The 25,177-nt window shown below is 39.8% G+C and overlaps 1 protein-coding gene across 1 annotated transcript in view; it reads left to right on the top strand.

Annotated features, from left to right (window-relative positions):
- The window catches only part of TMCO5A (transmembrane and coiled-coil domains 5A), a 59,501-nt gene that overhangs the window by 10,811 nt on the left and 23,513 nt on the right, over positions 1-25,177 (top strand). The window contains 2 exon segments of the mRNA XM_066277610.1: positions 9,098-9,122; positions 18,459-18,502. Coding sequence (XP_066133707.1) covers positions 9,098-9,122; positions 18,459-18,502 — 69 coding nt within the window.

Raw genomic sequence — 25,177 nt, 5'->3', positions numbered from 1 at the left:
ATGTACTATTTATGTTAAAATTACACATATGAAATCAAATTTGGTGTCATTAGAAAACAGTGTAAAGTTGGGGTTTTGCAGGGCCCTTCAGAAGTTGGGCCCAAGGCATGTGCTCAGTGCACCCACTGTTAAATCCACCTCTGCTCCCTGTACTCAAAGCCAACAGCATAGTAGGATTTTTGTTTTTTCTGTAACTGTTAGTATTGCACCAGGTGCCACTGAAAGGCGTTTCATCTCTCTGGGCTCCTTTTAAGATTTCCCTCTCTGGCCAGTGAATTTCCCTCTCTGGTACATAATTGGTTTCTGCCCTTTATCTCTATTTATCTGACTCTGATCACTTTCTTTTAGGATAGGAACAGCAATAGTAGTTTTATATTGTAGTCATTATTCTCCCTCCTTTTGTTTTCTCTGAATATCAAGTAGAAATTTTTCAATTTTTTTCCACAGCTGTATTCAAGATCAAAGCCAAAGACTAAAATACACTTAGACTCCCATATTCTAATACATAAAATTTCCCTATTGGACTTATTCCTAATTGACATTGGTTTAGAACAAGACTTACTACCAGTCATTACCAGCTCTTCCTGGGCAATGTAAGAAAAGAACTTAGAGGGTAGTGAAAAGAGTAACCTTTTAAAGAGACACAATGCCATTAAAAAGAAGGAAAGTAGTTTATCTTGTTACTAACACCCAGAAAAGAGGGTTCAAAGAAAATTCATGTTAAGAATAGGGGTGACAATAAGAAGGAAAGACAGGCAGTTCATTTTCCAGTTGGCAATCTGCTTGGCCACCACACCTGGACTACTTGAGCCAAAGAAAAGAGAATTAGAGGGCATAGTGAGGCTGGGGTAAGAGGCAGCCATTAAGCTATCTGCCCCATTATCTGACATGTCATGGAGGGACAAGGAGAAAAGTTGCAGTACTAGCTGTCTTCCCAGATTCACGAACAAGGCTGACCACCAGGAAAGGGGATCTCAGTTTGGGGGCAGACAACTCTTCCCAGGGCTAAGGGAGTGGAAAAGGTAAAGCCAGATTTCTCACATCAAGAAGTATGTATGAAGGCCCTGGCCAGCTGGCTCAGCAGTAGAGCGTCAGCCCGAAGTGTGGATGTCCTGGGTTCGATCCCCGGTCAGGGCACACAGGAGAAGCACCCATCTGCTTCTCCATTCTTCTCCCTCTTTCTCTCTATCTCTCCCTTCCCCTCCCACAGCCAAAGATCCATTGGAGCAAAGTTTGCCCGGGTGCTTAGAATGGCTCCATGGCCTCTGCCTCAGGTACTCTTAGAATGGCTCCCGTTCCAGTGGAGCAACACTCCAGATGGGCAGAGCTTCGCTCCCTGGTGGGGATGCCGGGTGGATCCCGGTCTGTCTCTGCCTCCCTGCTTCTCACTACAGAAAAATACAAAAGAAAATAAAAATAAAAAAGGAAGTATGTATGAAGAAAGGAAGGACATTTTAGATCCTCAGAAGAACCTATATAGGAGAGGATGAGCAACTACATGTCTGCCAGACAGAGAGCATTCATGATTACCCTGAAGCAAACAAATGAGGACAAGTAACCAAGCCAAAAACTCAACCTCACCACAGGGCAGTAAAATAAGGAGAAATTTCCCCGTTCCTCTTCTATATTGCCTAGACATGATAGGAAAACTCCTGGCCAGAAGACAGAGGAGGGAGAAGTCAATTCTTTGTAGAAAAAAGGGAAGAAATGAACTTTGAATTTAATTTAAAATTAAAATTTGGAAATAATCTAAGACTATTCTATTAATTAAAAGTGACTAGAACATTCTGCAATCCAGTCACAGATTAAGGTACCTGCTATTAATTGCATGCAATTAGGTACAATGAAGAAGAGCAGTTATTGAAAGCTGATATCCAAATGAATGGAAATGTGTCAACAAATATATTTAGTTCTATCTTCCCATGCTTTTATCTTCTTTGAGAATGGTAACAGCCAGATTATCACTATTTGATGTTTTCTCTCTTTTTATTATAGCTGTGCACTCAAGATACTTATGCCTCTTGATATCCCCTGTAGCAGCACAAAAAAAAAAAAAATGACTTGAGGGAATCATTTGACAAGAGAGTCCTCTAAGGGCTCCAATTCTACCTTTACAATGCAAGAATTCAAACATGCCAGGGGGCTTCTTCATAGATTAGCTGGGACGGAAACATTGCAGGGCCTTCATCAAGGAGCAATGACTAGATGGGGTAGAGATGTGATTACATAAACATTCAAAGAGAGGGCCTTGGAACTCCTTGGCAGTGTGAAATATGGAGGGAATTCTCACTGATGGGGGATTCAAGATGCCAGTTACAGTAGAGGGCCAGGGATTGAATTTACAGATCACCACAGGCAAAAGCACTTAAAATCTCCCAACCTATTCTGTTGGGCAGATAAAATATATTATGCTCACTTTGTTAAAGATGGTGCTGCCCATGTGGAAACCCATCATCCAGGAGATAATATTGGTTGCCCTTCTTGCTTGGGATGGGCGTGATTATGTTAATATGTGTTGAGGGAGGGCTTTCACGTCAAAAGGTTTTAAAAAGAAGAGAGATCACGTTGTTCCTGGAGAAGAGTGATTTTGTTCTAGAAGGGAGCGCATGCTATAGGAGAGCAAAGTAAGGCCATGTGGAGGAGAGGAGAAGCAGCCAAGATGGCAGAATGTTGAAGGAGAAGCCAGTTTGTGCAGACTTTGTGCAGAGAGAAGAAGATGGGGAACAGAGGTGAATAAGGCTAGTGAGCTAGAAACCTTTGATTCTAGGAAACTCGGATAAGTCAGTAGCTTTGTGAGCACTGAATGAGTGAGTTTTGGAGCCCAGTATGTGTTTTTACTTGCTCGCTGGGTGCAACCTAGGAATAAAAGTAATGGCCCACCAGTTCTTGGCTCCGTTGTTTTTTTACCGATTGTCTGAATCCAATGAGAACCTGCATTGGCCAGGCGGCTGTGACAATGGCCATGGCTACTGGCTTTACATATTCTAATAATAACTCACACCAAAATCCACAAGAAGGGGTGATACAGGAAATCAAAGGGGTAGAGAGGCGAGTTATTAAATTAAATAAATTAGGAGATCAATAGGCACACTAAGAAAATGAAAACAAGTCAGATTAGTGTACAAAAAGCAAAAAAAAAAAGTACTGGTGGAAAGAGAGTTCTTCAGTGTAACACACTAGAGAGTGCAAGCATTTCAAGAGTCATGCCACCCTAAAGCAAGGACAAACCCTGCAGCCTGCATGAAAGTTAGCTCACCTCACCAAGGTAAGTCAGCCTAAAGCAGGGATGCCAGAGGGTAACAGAGCACATACTGGAAAAAAACATACATGCAACAAACACGTATGTTGTTAAAATGAGAATGAATGGTGGGATGGGCATACGTTAGGGATATAGTATGAATGACTCTGAAGACCTGCCAGGAAAAGGGATTTCAAAGATTACATTGATAAGGATTTGAAGAAAAATACTTTCATAATATTTCCCTTTATTATTATATTTATTCATCTTTCCATTTTGCTTATATCTAATGCCCAGGCTAATTGTGGTCTGGAAGACTACTGAATGATAATTAAGGTAAGTATCAATGGTTGAAAAATTAGCATTTGTATTTTAACTGAGCTTTTCAGTATCTTAGACCAAGTCAGAAGCAACAGGACCTTTCGGAACCACTACAGGGAGAGAAGTCTTCTCAGGAAGAACTGCGTATTTATAAAACCCTTGGCAGCATTATACATTCACATGCTATTTTTCTACAAAAGCACTGTTGCTGACCTGTTATTAAGTTCAATGTGTTGAGGTTTTTCTTTTATTTTACACTCACTGGTGATGAATTTGAGCTGATCCAACACCTGGCTCAAACCTGTGACAACCGAATAAATACAACAGTAGACTCATTGCTACATGCTGTCCAGGTCATACCGTTTGATATTTTTAGGTCTGACCTGAAATTTCCTATAGCTCACATATAAAAAAAAGTTTGCTCAAGTTCTGTTTCAGAATAATCCAGCTGTTTCAGAATATCCAACTCTTTGTAACAAGCCCTAATGTGATGTTGTAAATACTAAGTGATGACTTCTCTAATTTTGAATGTTTTTCGTTGCTTGAGAAAAGAAAAAAAAAAAAGAAGGTAAATCTGCTGTTATAGGACTTATAGAAAACTGAAATTGAGCACATTCCAATCTAAACAATACTATTAATTGGGAATTCCAAATACCTCTGAATTATAGTACTTTTGGAAGGTGAACAAGGAATTGGACAGGGGCGCGATTGCCAGCATGACTAGAGGCAGTGTAGCTGCAAGCAAATAATAGGCATTTTTACCCCCATAGATCTGGGAAATAGGCACAGACAAAACACCCAAGGGCCTAGAATCTAGGTGTGGAAAATTTAAAGCAGCTAAATAGAGAAGGAAATAGCTGATCCCAGGAGAAGCAAGTGAATGGCAGCATGGGGTGCAGTTAAGAGCCATGGCAAAGTAATTCACCATTACTATTTGTTTAATCCAGTCACTCTGAGCAAAGGTAGCTACGATGAGGGAAATGGACTCTCCACTCCAGTATCTGGGGAATTCGAGAATTTCCAGCACAAAGACCCATCAGTTGAAGGGCGATGTGACAGAGGATTCAGAGAAATTGGTTGGCTAATGGACGAGGGAATAAATTCTCCCAGAACACTCCCCGTTCAAACCATTGGAAATGGAGTTGCCCTTCAGATCATCTGTGTGCCTGTTTCTTTTTTCCATTTTCAATTTATAATAACAATAACGACCTAGACATAGGACATTTCCTGGGCTTTAATGACTGTCTGAGGTTAATGGCCCTCAACCACACCTCAGGCCATCAACCTTTCCCAGCTAGTCATTAATCTCCAGGAAATATCCTGTTCCAGGGTCATTATTGTTTCAATATCAACTATACCTTAAAAGCTTTATGGATCCTGCAAATACAGATCCCTTGCCAATAGAGGTTATAAAACCTGTTTAGAATTCCAAAACTATCTTGAGTTTCACCTTTCAGATATGTTTTGTTCAAAAGTAAAGTTGGTTTAAGAAAACATTCAACTTTAGCTCTGAGTACGTTTTCTCAGAAAAGAGGATGATTAAATATTATAAGGACCCAAGTGAAAATCAGTGATTACTGGAAGAAAAAGATCAACTTTAAAGAGAAGCACCCTCTCTCCTGAACAGTAGCATAACTCAGCCTTTGAGAACACTATGTTATTTGTGAAAATAGCTCCCTTAAAGGATTAATGCGTTTAACTGTCACCAGATTACACCTCATGCATAGAATTCTCAAAACACATCCTGATTCAAAAATCTCACTTTTCACTTTTATAAGAAGTACCCCAATTCACAAATTAATATTATTACAGCAAGCATTCCACCTATAGCTGATAAAACATGGGTGAAATACAATGTCTAGAAGAGGGCAGCTATCAAGGTTCTGATTCAGCAGCAAAGGGGAAGATGGTTGCCCAAGAAGTTTTTGAGATCTAGAGAGCTGTTATAAACAAAGGAGGAGATCAGGGCAGGTGTTTAGAACTAAGAAAAATCAATAGATAACAACCAGGGCATGCCCAATGTTGGGCAGATAAAATCTATTATGCTCACTTTGTTAAAGATGGCGCTGCCCACATGGAAGCCCATCGCCCAGGTGATGATATTAGTTGCCCTTATGCTTGGAATGGGCGTAATTATATTAATGTGTGTTGGAGGCGGGCTGTGGGCAGGCAGGATCCTTGTAGCCTGGGGCTTGGTTTTAAGACTAAGCCTTTCCCACCCTTTTTGATGTGGGGTGGACTTTGTATCAGAGACTTCCTATTTTGTATATGGATTAAAGGGGTTTTAATTTCTGCATTATAGAGTGAGGCAGACTGGGAGCTTGCTCTCTCTCAGTTCCTGAGATTAGCTTTAGAGAGAAGAGTAGAGAAAGGCCACATGGAGGAGGCCAGGAGAAGCAGCCAAGATGGAGGAGTGCTGACAAAAAAGCCAGTTTGTGCAGAGTTTGTGCAGGGAGAAGGAAAGAGATGGGGAACAGAGGTGAATGAGACTGGCGAGGTTAGAAACCTTTGATTCAAGGAAACTCGGATAAGTCAGTAGCTTTGTGAGCACTGAATGAGTGGATTTTGGAGCCCAGTGTGTGTTTTTACTTGCCTGCCGGGTGCAAGCTAGGATTAAAAATAATGGCCCACCAATTTGTGGCTCTGTTGTTTCATTACCGTCTGTCTGAATCCAATGCAAACCTGCATGAGCTAGGCAACTGTAATGGTGGCCCTGGCAACTGGCTTTACACCCAAGAAACAGGTAGACCACAGAAACATGAGGACTTGGGCAGGGGGACATTGGAGAGATGGTATTGGTCAAATAAGTTTGTAAATATGGTATATATGTTTGCTCACTTATAGTTTGCATTGGGTGTGAGGGACAGGCTATAAGCAGGCAGGGTCGTTATAGCCTAAGGCTTAGTTTTAAGACTAAGCCTTTCCCACCCTTTTGAGAAATCCCACTATGCCTCAGATAAGTGAGTTTGTATCAGAGACTTCTTTGTTTGTATATTGGATTAAAGGTTTTGATTTCTACACTATAAAAATGGGGCAGAGGAGCCCATGCAGGGAGAGAGCAGAGAAAGGCCATGTGGAGGAGAGGAGAAGCAGCCAAAATGGCTGAGTGCTGAAGGAGAAGCCAGTTTGTACAGAGAGAAGGAGATAAGGAACAGAGGTAAATAAGGCTGGTGAGGTGCAAACCTTTGATTCTAGGAAACTCGGATAAGTCAGTGGCTTTGGGAGCCCTGAATGGAAAGGGGAGTGTTTTCCTACTATGTGTATTTCTTGCCCACCGAGTGCAAGCTAGGATTAAAGCTAATGGCCCACCAGCTCTTGGCTCCATTGTTTCATTACCGTTTGTCTGAATCAAATGCGAACCTGCATGGGCCAGGTGGTGTGATGGTGGCCGTGGCTACTGGTCATACAGATGGGGAAGCTTTGGGTCAGAGATCCATGCTTAGCTGTTCTGACAAGAACAGAGTCTAAGTGCAGAATTAGCCAGAACATAATGTTCAGGTAGACTTGTGACAGAGTCCAGATCCTGAAACCAAGCAGTAAACTAGGCCACTGGTCACAGGAATAGTCACAAGCCAAGGTACCAGATCAGGAGTACAGTCAGAGGAAAAAGGAAGGCAGGCTTACTGCTTCTACCGGAATTAAGATTCCCGTGATCGGTGAGATAGCAATCCTGAGCCTGACTCAGAATTGAATCTACCGTTCAGATGACACACAGCTATTTATTTCAATATTACATTTTTAATAGGAAAGAAAAAAAAAACACCTTTTCTTTGAAATTCCACTTGAAAATTTTACTCTAGTTTCAATAATTGTGAAAACTGCAAGATATTAATTAGGACACAAAACAAGGAGTAGAAAGAAACAATAACTTCCCAGAATTTTCACATTAAGTTTTTATCAGAGGGAAATCAATTAGTTAACTAGTAGAAAATGAAATGATATGTTATTGTTTTCCTACTTGACCACAACTATAACATTTTCTGTAAGTACCAAAGCTGACATACAAATTGCTACTGGAATGTTGTAACAGTTAAATGAGGAAAGCATAAGACAAAAGATATATTTGAAACAGACCCTGAGATAAGGATTTGAGTGTAAATAGTTTACCTAGAAAAAATTTTAGATGATTTTTAAACCCCTCACCGACTTTTATAATTAAATTTGAGCCAAGATTGAACGGAAGATTTCTTCAGAGGTCTGTTCGCTGAGACTTTGCTCACAAGGGGGAAGGAGAGAGTGCTATTCCTCCCCAGCCTGGTGAAATGTGAGTGCCAAACAAATAAGAGTTGTCTCTCTGTCGGTCAAATAAGTTTGTAAATATGATATATATGTTGGCTCGCTTATAGTTTGCATTGGGTGTGGGGGACAGGCTGTAAGCAGACAGGCTCATTGTGGCCTAAGGCTTAGTTTTAAGACTAAGCCTTTCCCACCCTAAGTGACTTTGTATCAGAGACTTCCTTGTTTGTATAGTGGATTAAAGGTTTTGATTTGTACACTATAAAATGGGGCTGACTGGGAGCTTGCTCTCTCTCGGTTCCTGAGATTAGCATTAGAGAGAAGAGTAGAGAAAGGCCATGTGGAGGAGAGGAGAAGCAGCCAAGATGGCAGAGTGCTGAAGGAGAAGCCAGTTTGTGCAGAGAGAAGGAGATGGGGAACAGAGGTGAATAAGGCTGGTGAGCTAGAAACCTTTGATCCTAGGAAAACTCAGATAACTCAGTGGCTTTGGGAGCCCTGAATGGAAAGGGAAGTGTTTTCCCACTGTGTGTATTTTTTGCCCGCCAGGTGCAAGCTAGGATTAAAGCTAATGGCCCACCAGTTCTTGGCTCCATTGTTTCATTACCATCTGTCCGAGTCAAATGTGAACCTGCATGGGCCAGGCGGCTGTGATAGTGGCCGCAGCAACTGGCTTTACACTTTCCCTTTCCTCCACATGGGGGTGGCAGGCCCCAAAATGTCATGTCCTAATGCCCAGTGAATATGTTTCTTCACACCGCAAAAGGTCTTTGCAGATATGATTAAGGATCTGGAAATAAGAAGATTATCCTGGGTTATTTAGATGAGCCAGAAATAATCACAAGGGTCTTTATAACAGGGAAGCAGGAGGGTTGGAGTGAGAGAAGGCAATGTGATAACAGAAGCAAAGGTCAGAGAATCAGGGATTTGAAGATTCTATGCTGCTGGCATTAGAAATGTAGGGTGGGGCCATGAGCTGCATAATGCAGGTGGCCTCAGGAAGCTGGAAAAGGCAAGGACACAGATTCTTCCCTAGTGCCTCCTGAAGGAATGCAGCTCTGCCATCACCTTGATTTTACCCAGTGAGAACCATGTCAAGCTTCTGACCTCCAAAACAATATAATAATAAATCTGAGGTATATTAAACTGCAAATTTTGTGATAATTTAATATAGCAGCAATAAGAAACTAATACAACAAGAGAAGACTTTGGGGAGCTCACTAGGAGATATTACTATGTGTCCTCTAAAGTGCAAACAGTCAAAACTGCTAGCTGACTCCCAGAAAATCTAATAACATGATACAGGCTAGCTAACTGTTTTGACAGCAGAGTAAACAAGTAGGAACTGGTCTATGTTTCAAAGCCTTAGATAAAGTGTATGCTGCCTACATAGGATTATTTTAGGTCTCATTCATGAAACCCACCTGTAGGGCCAGCTTCATGGTCATGGGAATTGTGCGGTCACATGGGGACTTGTGTTTTTGAGGAATCTGTACTTGGTTTCATGTTCTGCTGTCAATGACTTGAAATTCTTAATAAGTTTTATCCTATATTTTCATTTTGCAATGAGTTCAGCAAATTATGTAATCAGTGTTGACCACATAGAAAGGCAAAAACACCAGCAGAGAGAAGCTGGCAGAATGCCAAAAGTCTTGGTGGCTGAAGGAGGAGCAAGTGAACATCTGGATAGACATGCAATTGCCCAGGTCAGAGATAAAGATTCCAGGTACATCATGACAGTGGTCAGGCAAATTCCACAAACTGTGTAATACCATCCCCAATAGAAAGAATCAGGTTTAAATACCAAGCAGGCCCCAGGGATACAGGGTGCCAGCGCACAACTGTATTAGTCAGGTAATGACTTATAGCCCCCCCCCTTCAACCTAGTAAGTGTCTGAGAGTGTGGCCAGCTCAGTGAGGAGAAGTAGATGTGCTCCATGTGGAAAGAGGAATGTCAAGTAAACCCCATTGCCAGTTGTTGCCATCCCACCCAACAGTAGGCCTCAGCTGCCAGAGAGAAGAAACTTCAACTCCACACCAAATGTAGAGTTTTGATTGACATGGTACTAGGTCCTCTGATTGCTGAACTGGAACATTGTCTCATGACTGAAAGCAATGAGAAAATGTCAGGAGGTTGCCAAATTTTCAATGGGGGAAGTATTAGCCCTGATGAAAAAATTTAAAAGAACAACGAGAGACCAAACTACAACTGTTCAACACAGTGGTCTACACACAGGTCAAGGTGCAGGAATTAGGGATAAAAATTCTTTAAATGCAAGTTTGGTAGACATTGTTCACCAATTCAGATTTAAGATTGTTTTTATAAAACAAACTAAGGATAAAAAATATAAAGGGGGAAAATGCCAACATTCTATTTCCAACAGGAAAAAAAAAATGACAAAAATTTGAACCTTCATTCCAAATGGAAACATCAGTAATCTATCTCCCCTAAGATGTCTGACTATAACACACAGTATGAATCAGGAAGGGGTTTCTTCTTCCCACCCACCCTTCACTGCCTCAGAGTTTCCTTTTTTAAATACAATGACCATGTCATTCTTCTACCTAAAATGTACCTGATGCCCCTTCTGGTGTTTCAGATGAACCCAGTTTGACCTGTGGTTGTGCAGTCAAAGCGTTCACCTGGAATGCCGAAGTCACTGGTTCGAAATTCTGGACTTGCCTGGCAAGGCACATATGGGAAGCAAGAACGAGTTGATGCTTCCTACTACTCCTCCCCTATCTCTCTCTCTCCTCTCTCTGAAAAAAATTAAATAAAATCTTTTTTTAAATTTATTTTAAAGATACACCCATAGCCTTGAGCACAAGTATGCCGTGCTCCCCAGCTGACACGGCTGCCCCTTCCTCACCATATCACGGATGCTCTCGGAGCACTGACGTCCGAGCTCCAGTTACTCACTTAGCACCCTCAGTGTTCACTGCATTGTCATTCCCCGATAATAATTCTCTATTCAATATATTTCCATTAACCAAGTACTGTTTTTATTCAAATAAATTTATTCTCATTCAAAACTATCTCTTTAAATCAAGCTTTAATGTATTACTTGTAGTTTTACTAAAGAGTTATCTATTGTTAATAAAATTTATCTTCAAAATTAAAAATGTTACTGCCTGACCTGTGGTGGCACAGTGGGATAAAGCGTTGACCTGGAACACTGAGGTTGCTGGTTCGAAACCTTGGGCTTGCCTGGTCAAGGCACATATGGGAGTTGATGCTTCCTGCTCCTCCCCTTCTCTCTGTCTCTCTTTTTCTCTCTCACTCTTCTCTCTCTAAAAATCAATAAATAAAATATTTTAAAAATCTTAAAAAATTAAAAATGTTACCTATATGTCCCACCTAAAACCACCTGTTACACCACCAATTTTTCATGCAACACATATTGGACATGCTACTCTAGATAGAAACTACAGTATAATTTTTACCACTGAGCATACTGTGCCTTTGAACCTGTTGTTCACTCCTCTTAGTGGATCCTTTTCTATTATTTATAAACTTATATCCTTTTTTTAGGATTCAACCCAAAACACACTTCTCCTTTGAAGCTTCCCTAAGTCATAGTTACATGTTTCCCTTTATATTCCTAAGCACTTTCTACTTGCCAACACTATAACATTTATCACATGGTAGTACCTTATGAAACTTACTACTCTAGTCATCTTTGGGTCATTTTATTCTCTAAATCAATACCTATTGAGTATGCATAAAAATGTCTGCTAAATAAATAAAGAATGATGGAATACAGTCATACACCACATACCGTTTGGTCAACGATAGAGTGTGTATACAATGATGGTCCCATAAAATTATAATGAAGCTGAAAAATTCCTGTCACTTAGTAACATCATAGTTATCATAACATCATAGCAAGACACATCACTGCACTTCCAGTTGTATAAAAGTATAACACATACCATTAGATTAGTGAGCTATACTGTCTAGGTTTGTGTGAGTACACTCTATGATCTTTGCACAATGACAAAATTGCCTGAGGACTCATTTCTCAGAACACATCGCTGTCATTAGCCATGACTGTATATAGTCAAAGCTAAGTCAATCATGAGTCACTTATGGTATTAGTATTCTAGCATAATTTTATTTCTGTTAAACAAACAACATCCCAAAATCTCAATGTACGAAAGACTTCTCTATAATGATCAAATGAGACTAACAAGCAAATTTAAAGGGCTGTGTTTCCAGTATATCACAAAAGGACACCAAAGAATTAGAAGGTAGTACAAAATTACACCAAACTTCAGTTTATCTTTTTAATAAACATTTGCTTGCAGAGATCTAGTTATCTTTTTAGGAATCCTCCATTTATTGACCACTTTCCAATTGCAAATTTTTAAGATTAAAGCTAGAGAAACAAATTTGAAATAAAGCAAAGTGTAATTAAAGCCAAGTTCGAGCATCAGTTGCTTCAAAAGAAATGACATCATTGAAAACAAAAATAGCCTCTAGCCGGTGCCTTAGTGAAAAGAATATAGGCCTGGCATTTGGACATGTTGGGTTAAATTCCCAGTCAGGGCACTGAGGAGAAATAACCATCTGCTTCTCCTCTCCTCCCTCTCCCCCTTCTCTCTCTCTTACCTTTTCACAGCCAGTGGTTCAATTGGTTCAAGCAAGGCCCTGGGCACTGAGGATAGCTAGTTTGGTATCAGCAAGTCAGCCTCAGGTGCTAAAAATAGCTCAGTACTTGAGCATCGGCCCCAGATGGGGTGCCAGGTGGGTCCCAGTTAGGGCACATGCAGGAGTCTATCTCTCTGCCTTCCCTCCTCTCACCTAATAATAATAATAATAATAATAATAATAATAATAAAAATGTCAGTAACATGTAGGGTACACTATATAACTGCTCTGTAATACCAGCTCCATGTTATAATTAAGGAAATTCTCCTTTCCTATTGTACTTTCCCAGGCTTACAGAAGAATAAATCAGAAAATGTTGAGGGGTATGGCGTCAAGTATAGGAGATGGTTTTTAATCATTTTTTAAATCTAGCAAGACATTTAATCTTTCTGATCCTTATTTTCTTCATCTGTAAACTAAAAAGCAGTTGACTATATACTAATGAATAGAAATTTAAAATGGAAAAATATCTAAGTGCACATTTTAGTTATAACCAAAAAACTTTAATGACTATACAAATATATTCTTTGAAATGCTTTTATGAGAGGGGGGTAGGAAAACAACCTGATGTTTATAAATTTAGTCACATTTGTTAAATACCTCATATAGATTGAGTTGTATTCCCAAAATGCATATGTTGAAGTCCTAATCCTTCAAAATGTGAGCTTATATGAGGCAGGATCTTTAAAAAGTTAATTAATTTTAAATGAGGTCATTGGAGTGTACCATAATCATGTATGACCAGTATCCTTATAAGAAGAACAATAGGCCTGACCAGGCAGTGGCACAGTGGATTGAGCATTGGACTGGGATGCAGAAGACCCAGGTTCACAACCCCAAGGTCGCCAGCTTGAGTGCAGGCTCACCAGCTTGAGCACAGAGTCACTGGCTTGAGTGTGGGATCATACACAGGACTTCACGGTCACTGGCTTGAATGCAAAGGTTGCTGGCCTAAAACCCAGGGTCACTGTCTTGAGCCCAAGGTCGCTGGCTTGAGCAAGGGGTCTCTTGCTGTGTGTGCTGTAGCCCCCTCAGTCAAGGCACATATAAGAAAGCAATCAATGAACAACTAAGGTGCCATGATGAAGAACTGATGCTTCTCATCTTTTTCCCTGGCCCTATCTGTTCCTCTCTCTGTCTCTATCACACACAAAAAAAGAAGAAGAAATTAGGAAACACAGACACATACAGAAGGATGACTGAGTGAGGACACAAAGAGAACACAACCATCTGCAAACCAAGGAAAGCGGCTCAGGAAAACAACCCTACCACAACTTGATCAGGACTCACAGCTTCCAGAACAGTGAGAAAATAAATGTCTGTTGTTGAAAGCACCCAGTCTGTAGAACTTGGCTGTGTCAGCCCCAGCAAATTAATACAGGCACTCTCCTCAAAAGGAGACAGATATAGAAACAGATAAATCATATGGTAAGAAAGGAATGGTGAAGCAAGTACGAATATGATCAACTGGCAGAATTTTATGTAATGAATGAAATAATGATCATAGAGAGTATTTAGCAACCTGGAAAATGTTTATAAAAATATTGAGTGAGAAGGCAAAACACAACAATATAGCTATTCTATAATAAGTATAAAAGATGGTTTGATAATCAATAAAAAAATAGAAAAACTTGGAAAATTGCAGGATTTTTGCTAAGGTAAGATCCTTAAAGAACTTGCTTTTTAAATTTTTTATTGCTATTTCAATAGGATTTTTAAACATTTAATTTTAAAGGAAAATATATAACATTTTTTGCCAGTTCAAACTACCATAATTATTGCTAATTGTTTACTCTCTCCCTCTCTCTTTCTCTTTCTCTCTCCTTCACATTTCAGTTGATGATTTTGCCTTTGAGAAAACTATACCAAGAAGATTCTGAAAGAAAGTTCAAAAAAAGTTTAGGAGTCTAAACATTGTACAGAAACAGTCACTAAAAATAAGTAGGGACATAAGGAAAATAGCATAATTGATTCTCTATTCAAAAAACATTGACCTAAGATGAGGTTCTAGAGCCTTGCCTGGATATGAGCCTCAAAAGTGGGCTCGTTATAAAATTATCTAAAAAATAACTTGCCAAACTGACAAGCAGGCAAGCAAGGTGAGAAGCAGAAATCGCTCTCCATCCCTGTGAAGCAGCGGGAAGGCCCAGGCACTCCCAATCAAGGCTCAAGTCCCAAGCCAGTACCCTCCCAGCAGAAGGGCAAAGGCCCAGCAAACAGCCTAAGTGCCCAGCCTGAAAAAAGAGAGGTGTTTTCACAACAGATTTCCACACAAAGGCCACTGTGTTCCTGGCAGCAATGCAGCAAAATCTGACATCTCTCAGCGACTCTGCAGGACAGGGCCTGGTGTGGAAAAGTTAACAAGGTGAAAACAGCTGCTCTAAAGCTGCACTGGGTGTTAATCAAGCCACCTCCTGAATAGCAGGAAGGCTTATATCAAGGACCTTAATTTTCCCCCAAGGCCCTGTTTCCACCTTGATATAACAATTCTCACTAACAGCAGTCTCTTGTCCTCATCCACCACAAGGCCGCAGCCTTAGGGTTCTGCAGCTCCTACGGGTTTGCCTTTGGTAGTCTCTCAAGGAGAAGGCTCCCCAGGAAGAAAAAAGAGCTTTATTTTTATCCCAGTTAAAGTTGCTATCCAATCCATTAATAGCTTTGATAACCTTGGAACAGGGCATTTCCTGGAGAAGCTATAACCTGCTGGGGTTAATGAACTCTCCCTACCATTAATTCCTGGGAGAGGCCATTGGCCTGAATTGTTACTTAATTACTCTTCTGTGTACAGCTTCATAAAGCAATGAAATGCCTTCTTTCAGGAAGAAGGGAGATGGTAATGGGGGTCATCAGAGGCCATTAATTTTACAAATAGTTTGTTAGAAACTACAGTGTGTTAAGAAGTCACTCTGAACCACAAATCAACTCAATGCAGTCCTTATTAAGTCAAGATCCAAAACTTCCCAAGTTAACATGATTCACACACAAAAATAGTTACAAATGGTGCAGGATCCAGCCAAAATGTACATACTTCAGTACGTGGAAACATATTCATTATATGTACTCTGCAATTGCTTTTATCTGCCTCCTCAAGCTCCTATGCCTCAAGTTGGCAAAAAGACTCAATGGGACCAATTCAGGATAATCACGAACTTTTCCCAGTTAGAAATCTCTTGTGGGTAATTTGCAAGTGTTTTAGGGAGATTCTCCTCCAGAGCTCTCTTATTTCCCAGGAACTGGGAGGTACAGGGAAAACTATGTATCCTTAAAGCACTGAAGCAGGAGCTTCAGGTGTTCATGCCTCCTCTTGGTGCTCCTGGACCTGCTGGCCTTTCAGGCTCTGTGCTGGCCCATGCTGCTACTGACCATAGATTTTGCTGTTGCCTATGATTGTGAGGTCTGTGGATTGTGCATCCCTCTCAGGAAGACCTAAGTGTCCCATTTCCTAAGCCTCATAACACATCTACACTACTGGGTCTGAAAATGCTCAGCTACTTCTTTCAAACCATGCTATTTAACAAGTGAAGTTGACTCAAAGGAACTGCTGAGCTAAAGCTAGCCCCACATCGTGCTATTAAAACTGTGACACCTTCCTCCTACATACACAATGCACAAAGCATTTTCTTTTATGCCTTTCACCCATTTGTTCCTTCCTAGCATTCTCCTTTTATATCACACCAAATAATCTTAGTCATTGATTTTGTGGTTTGTGTTACCCCTCCCCCCACATACACACAACCTAGAATGTAAATTCCATGACAGCAGATGCTTTTGGCTGTTTTGTTTACTCTGTCTGCCTAGTGCTTAGAACAGTGCCCGGCCTACGTGAAACCGGAAAAATGACTTACAGGTCTCGCTACCGTGAAAACCAATTACACGACACAGGTGCTGATGAGAAAGAAAGGTTTATTCAAGTGCCTGGCACCTGAAAAGATGGAGGATTCCTGTCCTCAAAAACCCATCTTACTCTTCCAGTGCAGACAAAGGTTTTTATAAAGAGAGAGAAAAAAGGAGGAAATGAACAAAAATAGAACAAAGGAATCAAAAGAAGGGATTTGAGCAAAAGAAGGGATTTGTGCAAGCTGGTTCAGTGTATTCAAATAACAGATTGAAGGCTACACATCTCTCAGGGCTGGTATATCTGAAGGTCGGAGTTCATTCTGTTGCTTATTACAGGAACTAAAACTAGCAAGTAATTTATAATTTAGGGGTTTTTTTTCATGCAATAAGTGTTCACGGATTCCCACAAGCAGGTTGTTCTCTTGGCCTTGAACAAGAATCAGAACTACAAGTCTCAGTGTGGCCGGAGCAGGACGGGTGGGAAGAGCTGAGGGGCACGCTTATGCTTATTCTTCTTGCTTGGGTGTTGGAGGGGAACAGGCGTTTTAACTGTAACGAGAACTTGGCCAGAGGTGAAAGCACAGGATTGATTATATACTTTTGATTTGTTTTAAAAAATTACATAACTGTGGCCTGACTGGTGGTGGCACAGTGGATAGAGTGCTGACCTGAGACCCTGAGGCCCCACGTTCAAAATTCCAAGGTCATGAGCTTAAGCACAGGCTCATCCAGCTTGAGCCCAGGCTCACCAGCTTGAGCGTGGAGTCACTGGCTTGAGTCCAAAGGTTTCTGGCTTGAACCCAAGATTTCTGGCTTAAGCCCAAAGGTCACTGGCTTGAGCTCAAGGTCACTGGCTTGAGCAAGGGGTCACTGGCTTGGCTGGAGCTCTCTAGTCAATAAAGAGCAATCAATAAAGTGCCACAATTATGAGTTGATGCTTCTCATCTCTCTTCTTGTCTCTTTCTTTCTCTCTTAATAAAAAGATGAAATTAATAAAATAAATAAAAATGCATAACGGTGATCACTAAACTAGTAATATTGAATCATGGTTACAAGAGCAACACACTGGATTTAACATTTTACAGGAATCCTTTTATAAGCTTAGTACATTCTTATTTAGCTCTGTTTTATGGCTAGACAGACTAAAATCAGTAAATCAGTAATATAGCATACTTATTCCCAGCTACATACATAGATGCTCTTTCAATGTTTTAGTGTTTGTTGAGTGAATGAGTAATTAGTGGGCTATGTGATAGGATTAGACTGCTGACCTTAGGACTGACTCAGAGGTTCTATTAATATATTAGTCACACTTGGGCAAGCAGAGAGCTCAGACCCATTAAACCTACTGCTACCAGTGGAAACAATCAACCATGAAACACATGCCTTCATCTAGGCTCTGAATTCTGCACCAATGATGAGAAACCATTGTCATCCTGCCCATTATGACATGCTGCCCTACCCACCCAATGTCAATAGCAGAGTTATAACCCCTTGGAAGGTTCTGGGATTCTATCAGATAGTTCCAGTGGGGAAAAATTGGACTCTTCAGAAGAAAATTGATTAGGGCAGAACCAGAAAGACCATATACATCAGAGGGAGGTAGAGTTTGTTGAAGAATGGAGAAAAAGAAGAATCTAAGGGGCATAAAAAGCCAAATTACTTACTTCTGCTTGGTTTTTCTTAGCCCAATTTAATACTAAAGATCTTAATATCTAGAGTTCTTTGCAGAAGGCAGGCTAAAGAGCAGAGAGATTACTTCTTTAGGGTGGTTATATACTTACACCATTCCCATAGGGCTTTAAAGAAAGCAGCTAGGCCTAGAGAATAAAGGGACTTAAGAACAGTTGATAACTTTATAGATTGTTGCTGCTGTGTATAAATTTCCAAAGGGTTTTGGACTGGTGAACCACCTCTGACACACCTGCTAGCTAGACATATGTGTGATTTGCCAGCATTATCCCTATATCCTCACTGTATTACTGAGGCATAATCAGATCATGGACAGAAGAATCAAAAGGCTGGTTTTTGTCATGGCCTAAATGTGAAGGTTGGAGGGAGAAAACCAGTTATCTTAATTTTGTTCCCCTATATTTTGGGACTTGTGGCTAGTTACTCTGTTTTCATAAATGGGCCATTTTCCCCAATTCATTAGATACATCTCTGCTGATGTTATAGAGATCTACAATGGAAGAACAAAAGGAAAATCTGCTAGATTATGAGTAAGTAATCATGATTATGCAAAACCACATCAAAGGGCCAAAGTATCAGTCTACTATTGATACTTTCCCTCATCTTCCAGTCTTCTTCTCTTTTTCTCCTCCTACCTATCCACCCCCACTGCACTCCACCCCAAGGATCCATGCTTTCCTGAAGTGAGAGCATTTGTAAATCCCCTAACAAAGCCAGTCTTTCCAAAGTAGGATTTTCTTTTCTAAAATCATCCCATTCCTATTCAAAAGTTCTCACTACCTTATTCCTGGTTGATCATTTCAGAGATAAACCAAGGAAAAGAAAAGTTTATTAAAAGCTTCCCATTTACCAGATACCCTTCCTAGACTACTCTAGCATTTCCATTCTGTTTTTTTTCAAATTTACTTCAAATAAGATGTTGCATTTTTTATGAAATTTGAGGTTATATTAATAAATAAAATGATATAGGCTGCAAGTGTACAATTCTATAATACCTCATGTGTCTATTACACTGTGTTTTTACCACCCAAAGTCAAATATCTTTTGGCATCATGATTTTGACCCTCTCTACTTTTTACTTCCTTCCCCCACTCACCTCCCCTCTGGTAACCACCAGATTGCTGTCTGTGTCTATGAGTCTCTGTTTTATTTGTTCATTTGTTGTTTTCAGTTCTATATACTATATATGAGTGAAATATGGTTCTTGACCTTTTTTATCTGACTTATTCCACTTAGCATGATATTCTCAAAATCCATCCATGTTGCATATGACAAGATGTCATTGTTTCTTATGGTTGAGTAGAATTCCATTATATATTCGTACCACATCATCTTTTTATACAATCATCTGTTAAAGAACACTTTCATTGTTTCCATGTTTTGGCCACTGTGAATAATGCTGCAAATGAACATAGGGTCCATCTATTTTTACAAATAAATGTTTTCAAATTTTTCAGGTAGATACCCAAAAGAGGAGTTGCTGGGTCATATGGTAATTCTAATCTTAATTTTTTAAGGAACCACCATACTTTCTTCCATAATGCTTGAACTAATTTGCATTCTTACCAGCAGTGAATGAGGGTTCCTTTTTCTTCACAGCCTCTCCAACATTTGTTATTACCTGTCTTGATAATAGCCAATCTAACAGGTGTGAGGTGGTATCTCATTGTAGTTTTGATTTGCATTTCTCTAATAGCTACTGAAGAGCATCTTTCCATATATCTGTTGGTCATTTGTATGTCTTCTTCGGAGAAGTGTCTGTTCAAGTCCTCTCCCAAATTTTTAATTGGATTGCTTGCTTGTTTGTTGCTGAGCTTTGTGAGCTCTTTATATATTTTGGATATTAACTGCTTATCAGAGCTGTTGCTTGCAAATATTATCTCCCATTTAGATGGCTGCCTATTTGTTTTGTTGTCAGTATCTTTTGCTGTGCAGAAGCTTTGTAATTTGATATAGTTCCATTCATTTATTTTCGCATTTAATTCCCTTGCTTTGGGGGTCAAAATCATAAACTGTTCTTTACAGCCAAGGTCCATCAGTTTAGTATCTATACTTTATTTTTCTTGTTTCAGCTCTTATATTTAGGTCTTTGATACATTTTAAATTAATTTTTATGCAGGTGGACAAATTGTAGTCAAGTTTTACTCTTTTGCATGTGGCTTTCCAATTTTCCCAACACTGTTTATTAAAGAGGCTTTTTTCCTCCATTGTGTGTTTTTGGCTTCTTTGTCAAAATTATTTGTCCATCTATATGTGGTTTTATTTTAAGGTCGCTGGATACATAATCAATATACAAAAGTTTATTGCTTTCATACATGCAAATGATGAAATTTTGGAAAATGAAGTAAAAAAAATAATCCCTTTTATAGTTGTGACAAAAAAAATACCTAAGAATAAACTTAACAAAAGATGTAAAGGATCTATATATTGAAAACTACAAAATATTATTAAACAAATTAAAAAAGATACAATGAAGTGGTAAAATATTCCATGTTTATGAATTGGAAGAATCAACACAGCTAAAATGGCCATTTTATCCAAAGCAATATACAAATTTAATGTAATTGCCATAAAAATTCCAATGTCATGTTTTAAAGAAATGAAACAAAAAATCACCAGGTTTGTATGGAGCCATAAAAAAGCCGATTAGCCAAAGCAATCCTGAGAAAAAATAATAAAGTCATAGATATTAAAATATCTGGCTTCTACTTATACTAGAGACCCATGATAATCAAAACAACATGGTATTAGCAGAAAAATAGACACACTGACAGAAGGAAAAGTTTCTTGCTTTCTTTGTGAGTTGATTTTCAAATTCAGAACACTATGGTCAGAGAATATATTAATACTTGATATGATTTCAATCTTTTTAAATTTGTTGAGGCTAGTTTTGCATCCCAGTATATAGTCTATCATGAGAATGTTCCATGTGCACTAGAGAAGACTATGTAATCTGACACTCTGGAATGAAAGATTCTGGAAATGTCAATTATTCCCATTTGGTCTAATGTGTCATTCAAAGCTGATATTTCCTTACTGATTTTCTGTTTGGATGATATATCCATAGCTGTTAATGGGGTATTTAGATTCCCTGCTATAATTGAGTTTTTGTCATTTTTTAATTTTAATTCTTTTAGAAGTTGTTTTATATTTTGGTGCTCCCTAAATGGGTACATGTATATTGAGAAGAGAATGTCTTCTTGATGTAGTATCCCCTTTATCATTATACAATGTCAACCTTTGTCTCTTGTTACATTTTTATTTTGAAATCTACTTTGTCAGACATAATTATGGCTATACCCACATTTTTCTGGATGCCATTTACTCAGAGAATCTTTTTTCACTCATTCATTTTGAGTCTATATCTGTCTTTGCAGCTGAAATATGTCTCCTGAAGGCAGCATATGGTTGGGTTTTGTTTTGTTTTGTTTTATCCAGTCTCTGCCTTTTTATTACTAAGTTCATTCCATTTTCACTTAAAATAACTATTGATGTATGACCATTTCCTATAGTCATTTTATCTTTTGTTTTCTGGTAGCTAGCTCTATGTCTCCATGGTTTCTTTTTTCTTGTTTGTCTATTGTTGTTTTAGTTTGATGATATCTATGGATTTTTTCCTGTTTCCTCTTTTTTTATTTTACTTTATTTATTTTTTGTATTTTTATTTTTTTTGTATTTTTCTGAAGTTGGAAATGGGGAAGCAGTCAGACAGACTCCCACATGCACCCGACCGGGATCCACCCAGCACACTCACCAGGGGGTGATGCTCTGCCCATCTGGGGCGTCAATCTGTTGCAACCAGAGCCATTCCAGCGCCTGAGGCAGAGGCCACATAGCCATCCTCAGCGTTCGGGCCAATTTTGCTCCAATGGAGCCTTGGCTGCGGGAGGTGAAGAGAGACAGAGAGGAAGGAGAGGGGGAGAGGTGGAGAAGCAGATGAGTGCTTCTCCTGTGTGACCTGACCAGGAATTGAACCCGGGACTCCTGCACGCCAGGCCAACACTCTACCACTGAGCAAACTGGCCAGGGCCATTTTTTTTTCTGAAGTGAGAAGTGGAGAGGCAAAGAGACAGACTCCCACATGCCTCTGACCAGGATCCCCTGGCATGCCCACTAGGGGATGATGCTCTGCCCATCTGGGGTGTTGTTCCGTTGCAATCGGAGCCATTCTAACACCTGAGGTGGAGGTCATGGAGCCATCCTCAGCTCTCGGGCCAAATTTTCTCCCATGGAGCATTGGCTGCAAGAGGGAAAGAGAGAGATAGAGAGGAAGGAGAAGAGGAAGGGTGGAGAAGCAGATAGGCATTTCTCCTTTGTGCCCTGGCCAGGAATCAAACCTGGGACTTCCACACGCCAGGCCAATGCTCTACCATTCAGCCAACCAGCCAGGGTCCTGTTTCTCTTTTTTAAGTGATGTGTCTCAGTTTTGGATTTTTGTATGGTTATCATTGGGTATATGCAAAAATAAAATTTCATATTTACAGTAGTCCCTTTTCTCTTAAATGCATTTTATCTCCATTTCCCTTTGCAAATTCAGACCTTTAATCCCTCTTTTATGTTTTTATTATCACAAATTATCCCTATTTATGCTGTGAGTTCATTTCCAAATTGCAGTAGCTGTTGTCTTCCATGTTTCTCTATTTTTAATATTTTTATCCCCTTTAATCTTTACATTTAAATACCCATTTCTGAAAAGGGTTTGCAATATCTTGTTTCTCTCAGTCTGTCTGTTAGTTATCTTAATCAGTGTTTTATATCATTTTGTCTTTTGTTTCAGGTAGAATTAATCCCCTTTATTCTCCTGTAATGGAGGTTTTAGTGGTAAATTCCCTCAACTTCTGTATGTCTGGAAGTCTTTATTTCTCCTTCATATCTAAAGGATGAGTTTGCTGCATATATTAATCTTAGCTGGTGGTTTCTCTCCTTCAATCATTTAAATATTTTATTCCACTCTCTTCTAATTTGTAGGGTTTCTTTTGAGAAATCCAATGATAATCTAATGGGCATTCTTTTATATGTTACTGTCTTCTTTGCCCTGGCTGCCTTGAGAATTCTTTCTTTCTCATTAATATTTGACAGCTTTAATAGAATGTGCCTTAAAGAAGGTCTTTTTGGACTGAAATAATTAAGTGTTCTCCTTGCTTCTTGCTTTCAAGGATTTAGCTCTTTCCATAGATTTAGGAAGTTCTCATCAACCATTTGTTTGAATAGGCTCTTTGTTCTCTTCTCCCTCTGTTCTCCTTGTTATACCCATTATTCTTAAATTACTCTTTCTGATGAAGTCAGATAGTTCTTGTAGAGTTCTTTTTCTTTTTCTTTCTCAGCTGTCTTTATTCCTTTGCATCATTTCTAGATTTCTATCGTAAAGGTCACTAATACTTCATCTGGTCATTTCTGTTTCTTAAGCTTGCTAGTTCATTCTCCACCTCTTTTACTGAGCAATTTATCCCCAGAATTTCTATTTGGTTCTTTTGTAAAGTTTTTATCTCTCTGGTAATATACTCATTTTGTTCACTGATTTTACTACTGAGTTTATTAAATGTCCTATCAGTTTTTCTTGTATCACATTGAGTTCTTTCAGAACTGCAGTCTTGAATTTTCTGTCATTTAAAGTACATATTTCCATCATTAAGTTCATTTTCTGAAGATTTTTAATTTTTTTTTCTGAGCTGCTTCATTACATTAGTTGTTTTAGTTTGATGGATTCCTTCTCTGTCTAGGCATCTATGGAAATTAGATTATTAAGAGTGGCATTTTCTAGTAGGTTGATAAGAGAAAGTCTATCTTTTATTTCCTAGTTGGTGACACTGGAGCACAGGTTTTTTAGTTTCTCTTGCACTTTTCTGGCTTCTGGAATCTCTGATGATTGTGGGAAATGCCCTCTACCCACTGCCAAGGTAGACATCTGCTTTGTAACCAAGTCCCTTGGTCTCAGGGTACTACTTCCATGGGAAAATGTACTGGACAATGGGGTTTTGAGCCGCAACCAGACTCTGCTGGCAGCACAGTCACAATGAATGAATGTGGGGTGATCTGGGAGAGGTCAGCTGGTGCCTTTGTAGCTTTGTCTTCCTTCAGGAATAGTGACTGCAGACATCAGCCACTTCACTTCTATATCTCTACCCCCTGTCATAAGGATCACCTGTGCATACCAATCAGGGAAAATAAAATCCCTCCATTGGCCTGAATAGTGGTAGCATAGTGGATAGAGCATCAACCTGGGAAACTGAGGTCTCAGGTTCAAAATATCAAGGTCACTGGTATGAATGTAGGCTCACCAGTGTGATCCCATGGTCATTGGCTTGAAACCCAAGGTCACTGGCTTGAGCATGGGGTCACTGGCTAAGGTTGAGACCCACCCATCAAGGCATGTATGAGACACAATCAAGGAAAAACTAAAGTGATGTTACTACAAGTTGATGCTTCTCATCTCTTTTCCCTTCCTGTCTGTTTGTCTCTCTCTCCCTCTTCTCTCTCTCTGTCTATCTCCATGCACACACACACACACAAAAAGCCTTCGTTGTTCTAGTTCTCAGGCTTGGAAACAATGTGCTGTATAACCCACACTCACAGCTACAGTCTCTTCTGGGGTCTGTTGCAAGTTCTGGGAGGGTAAGGGGGGCAAGCTCTGGGAAAGTAAAGGGAAGTAGCCAGACTCCTTGGCTCTGTTTTTCTGCCTGGCAATAGCAGCCTCCAGACAATCACAGCTGCACTTCTGTGCTCCATCTCCTGTCAGATCACTGGGTTCAGCCAGAGCATGCATCAAGCCCTCTGGCAGAGCTCACAGTATCTCTTCGCTTCTCTAGGCTCAGGGAGTGCAGGCAGCAACCTGATTCCTCCCCTCATCCAAGAACTGCAGTGAGCATCAGGCTGCATCAAACGTGGCACAATTGCTGCTTTTTCCCTTCCATCTTCCAGACTTGCTCCCACTCACCCACCTTCACAACTTTCAATGTACAGATCTCTCAGATGTGTTTGTTGAATGATAGCTCTTTAAATTGCTTTAATGTCAAGAGGAGAGACCAGTGAACCTCTCATGTGGCCATTCTTCTGATGTCATCAATGTTTGCATTCTTGAAAATGGATCATATTTGTGTGTGCTCAATGGAGTGACTTCCCGTGGTAAATTCTCAAGCTTTGTAGCAGGCGATGGAGAAGTTTTGAGATGGGAGCAGGGAGGGAAAAACTAAAAACCTACCTGCTGG

The sequence above is a fragment of the Saccopteryx bilineata genome, chromosome 4, assembly GCF_036850765.1.
Source record: "Saccopteryx bilineata isolate mSacBil1 chromosome 4, mSacBil1_pri_phased_curated, whole genome shotgun sequence".
Lineage (NCBI taxonomy): Eukaryota > Metazoa > Chordata > Mammalia > Chiroptera > Emballonuridae > Saccopteryx > Saccopteryx bilineata.
This window is presented reverse-complemented; position numbering and strand designations above follow the sequence as displayed.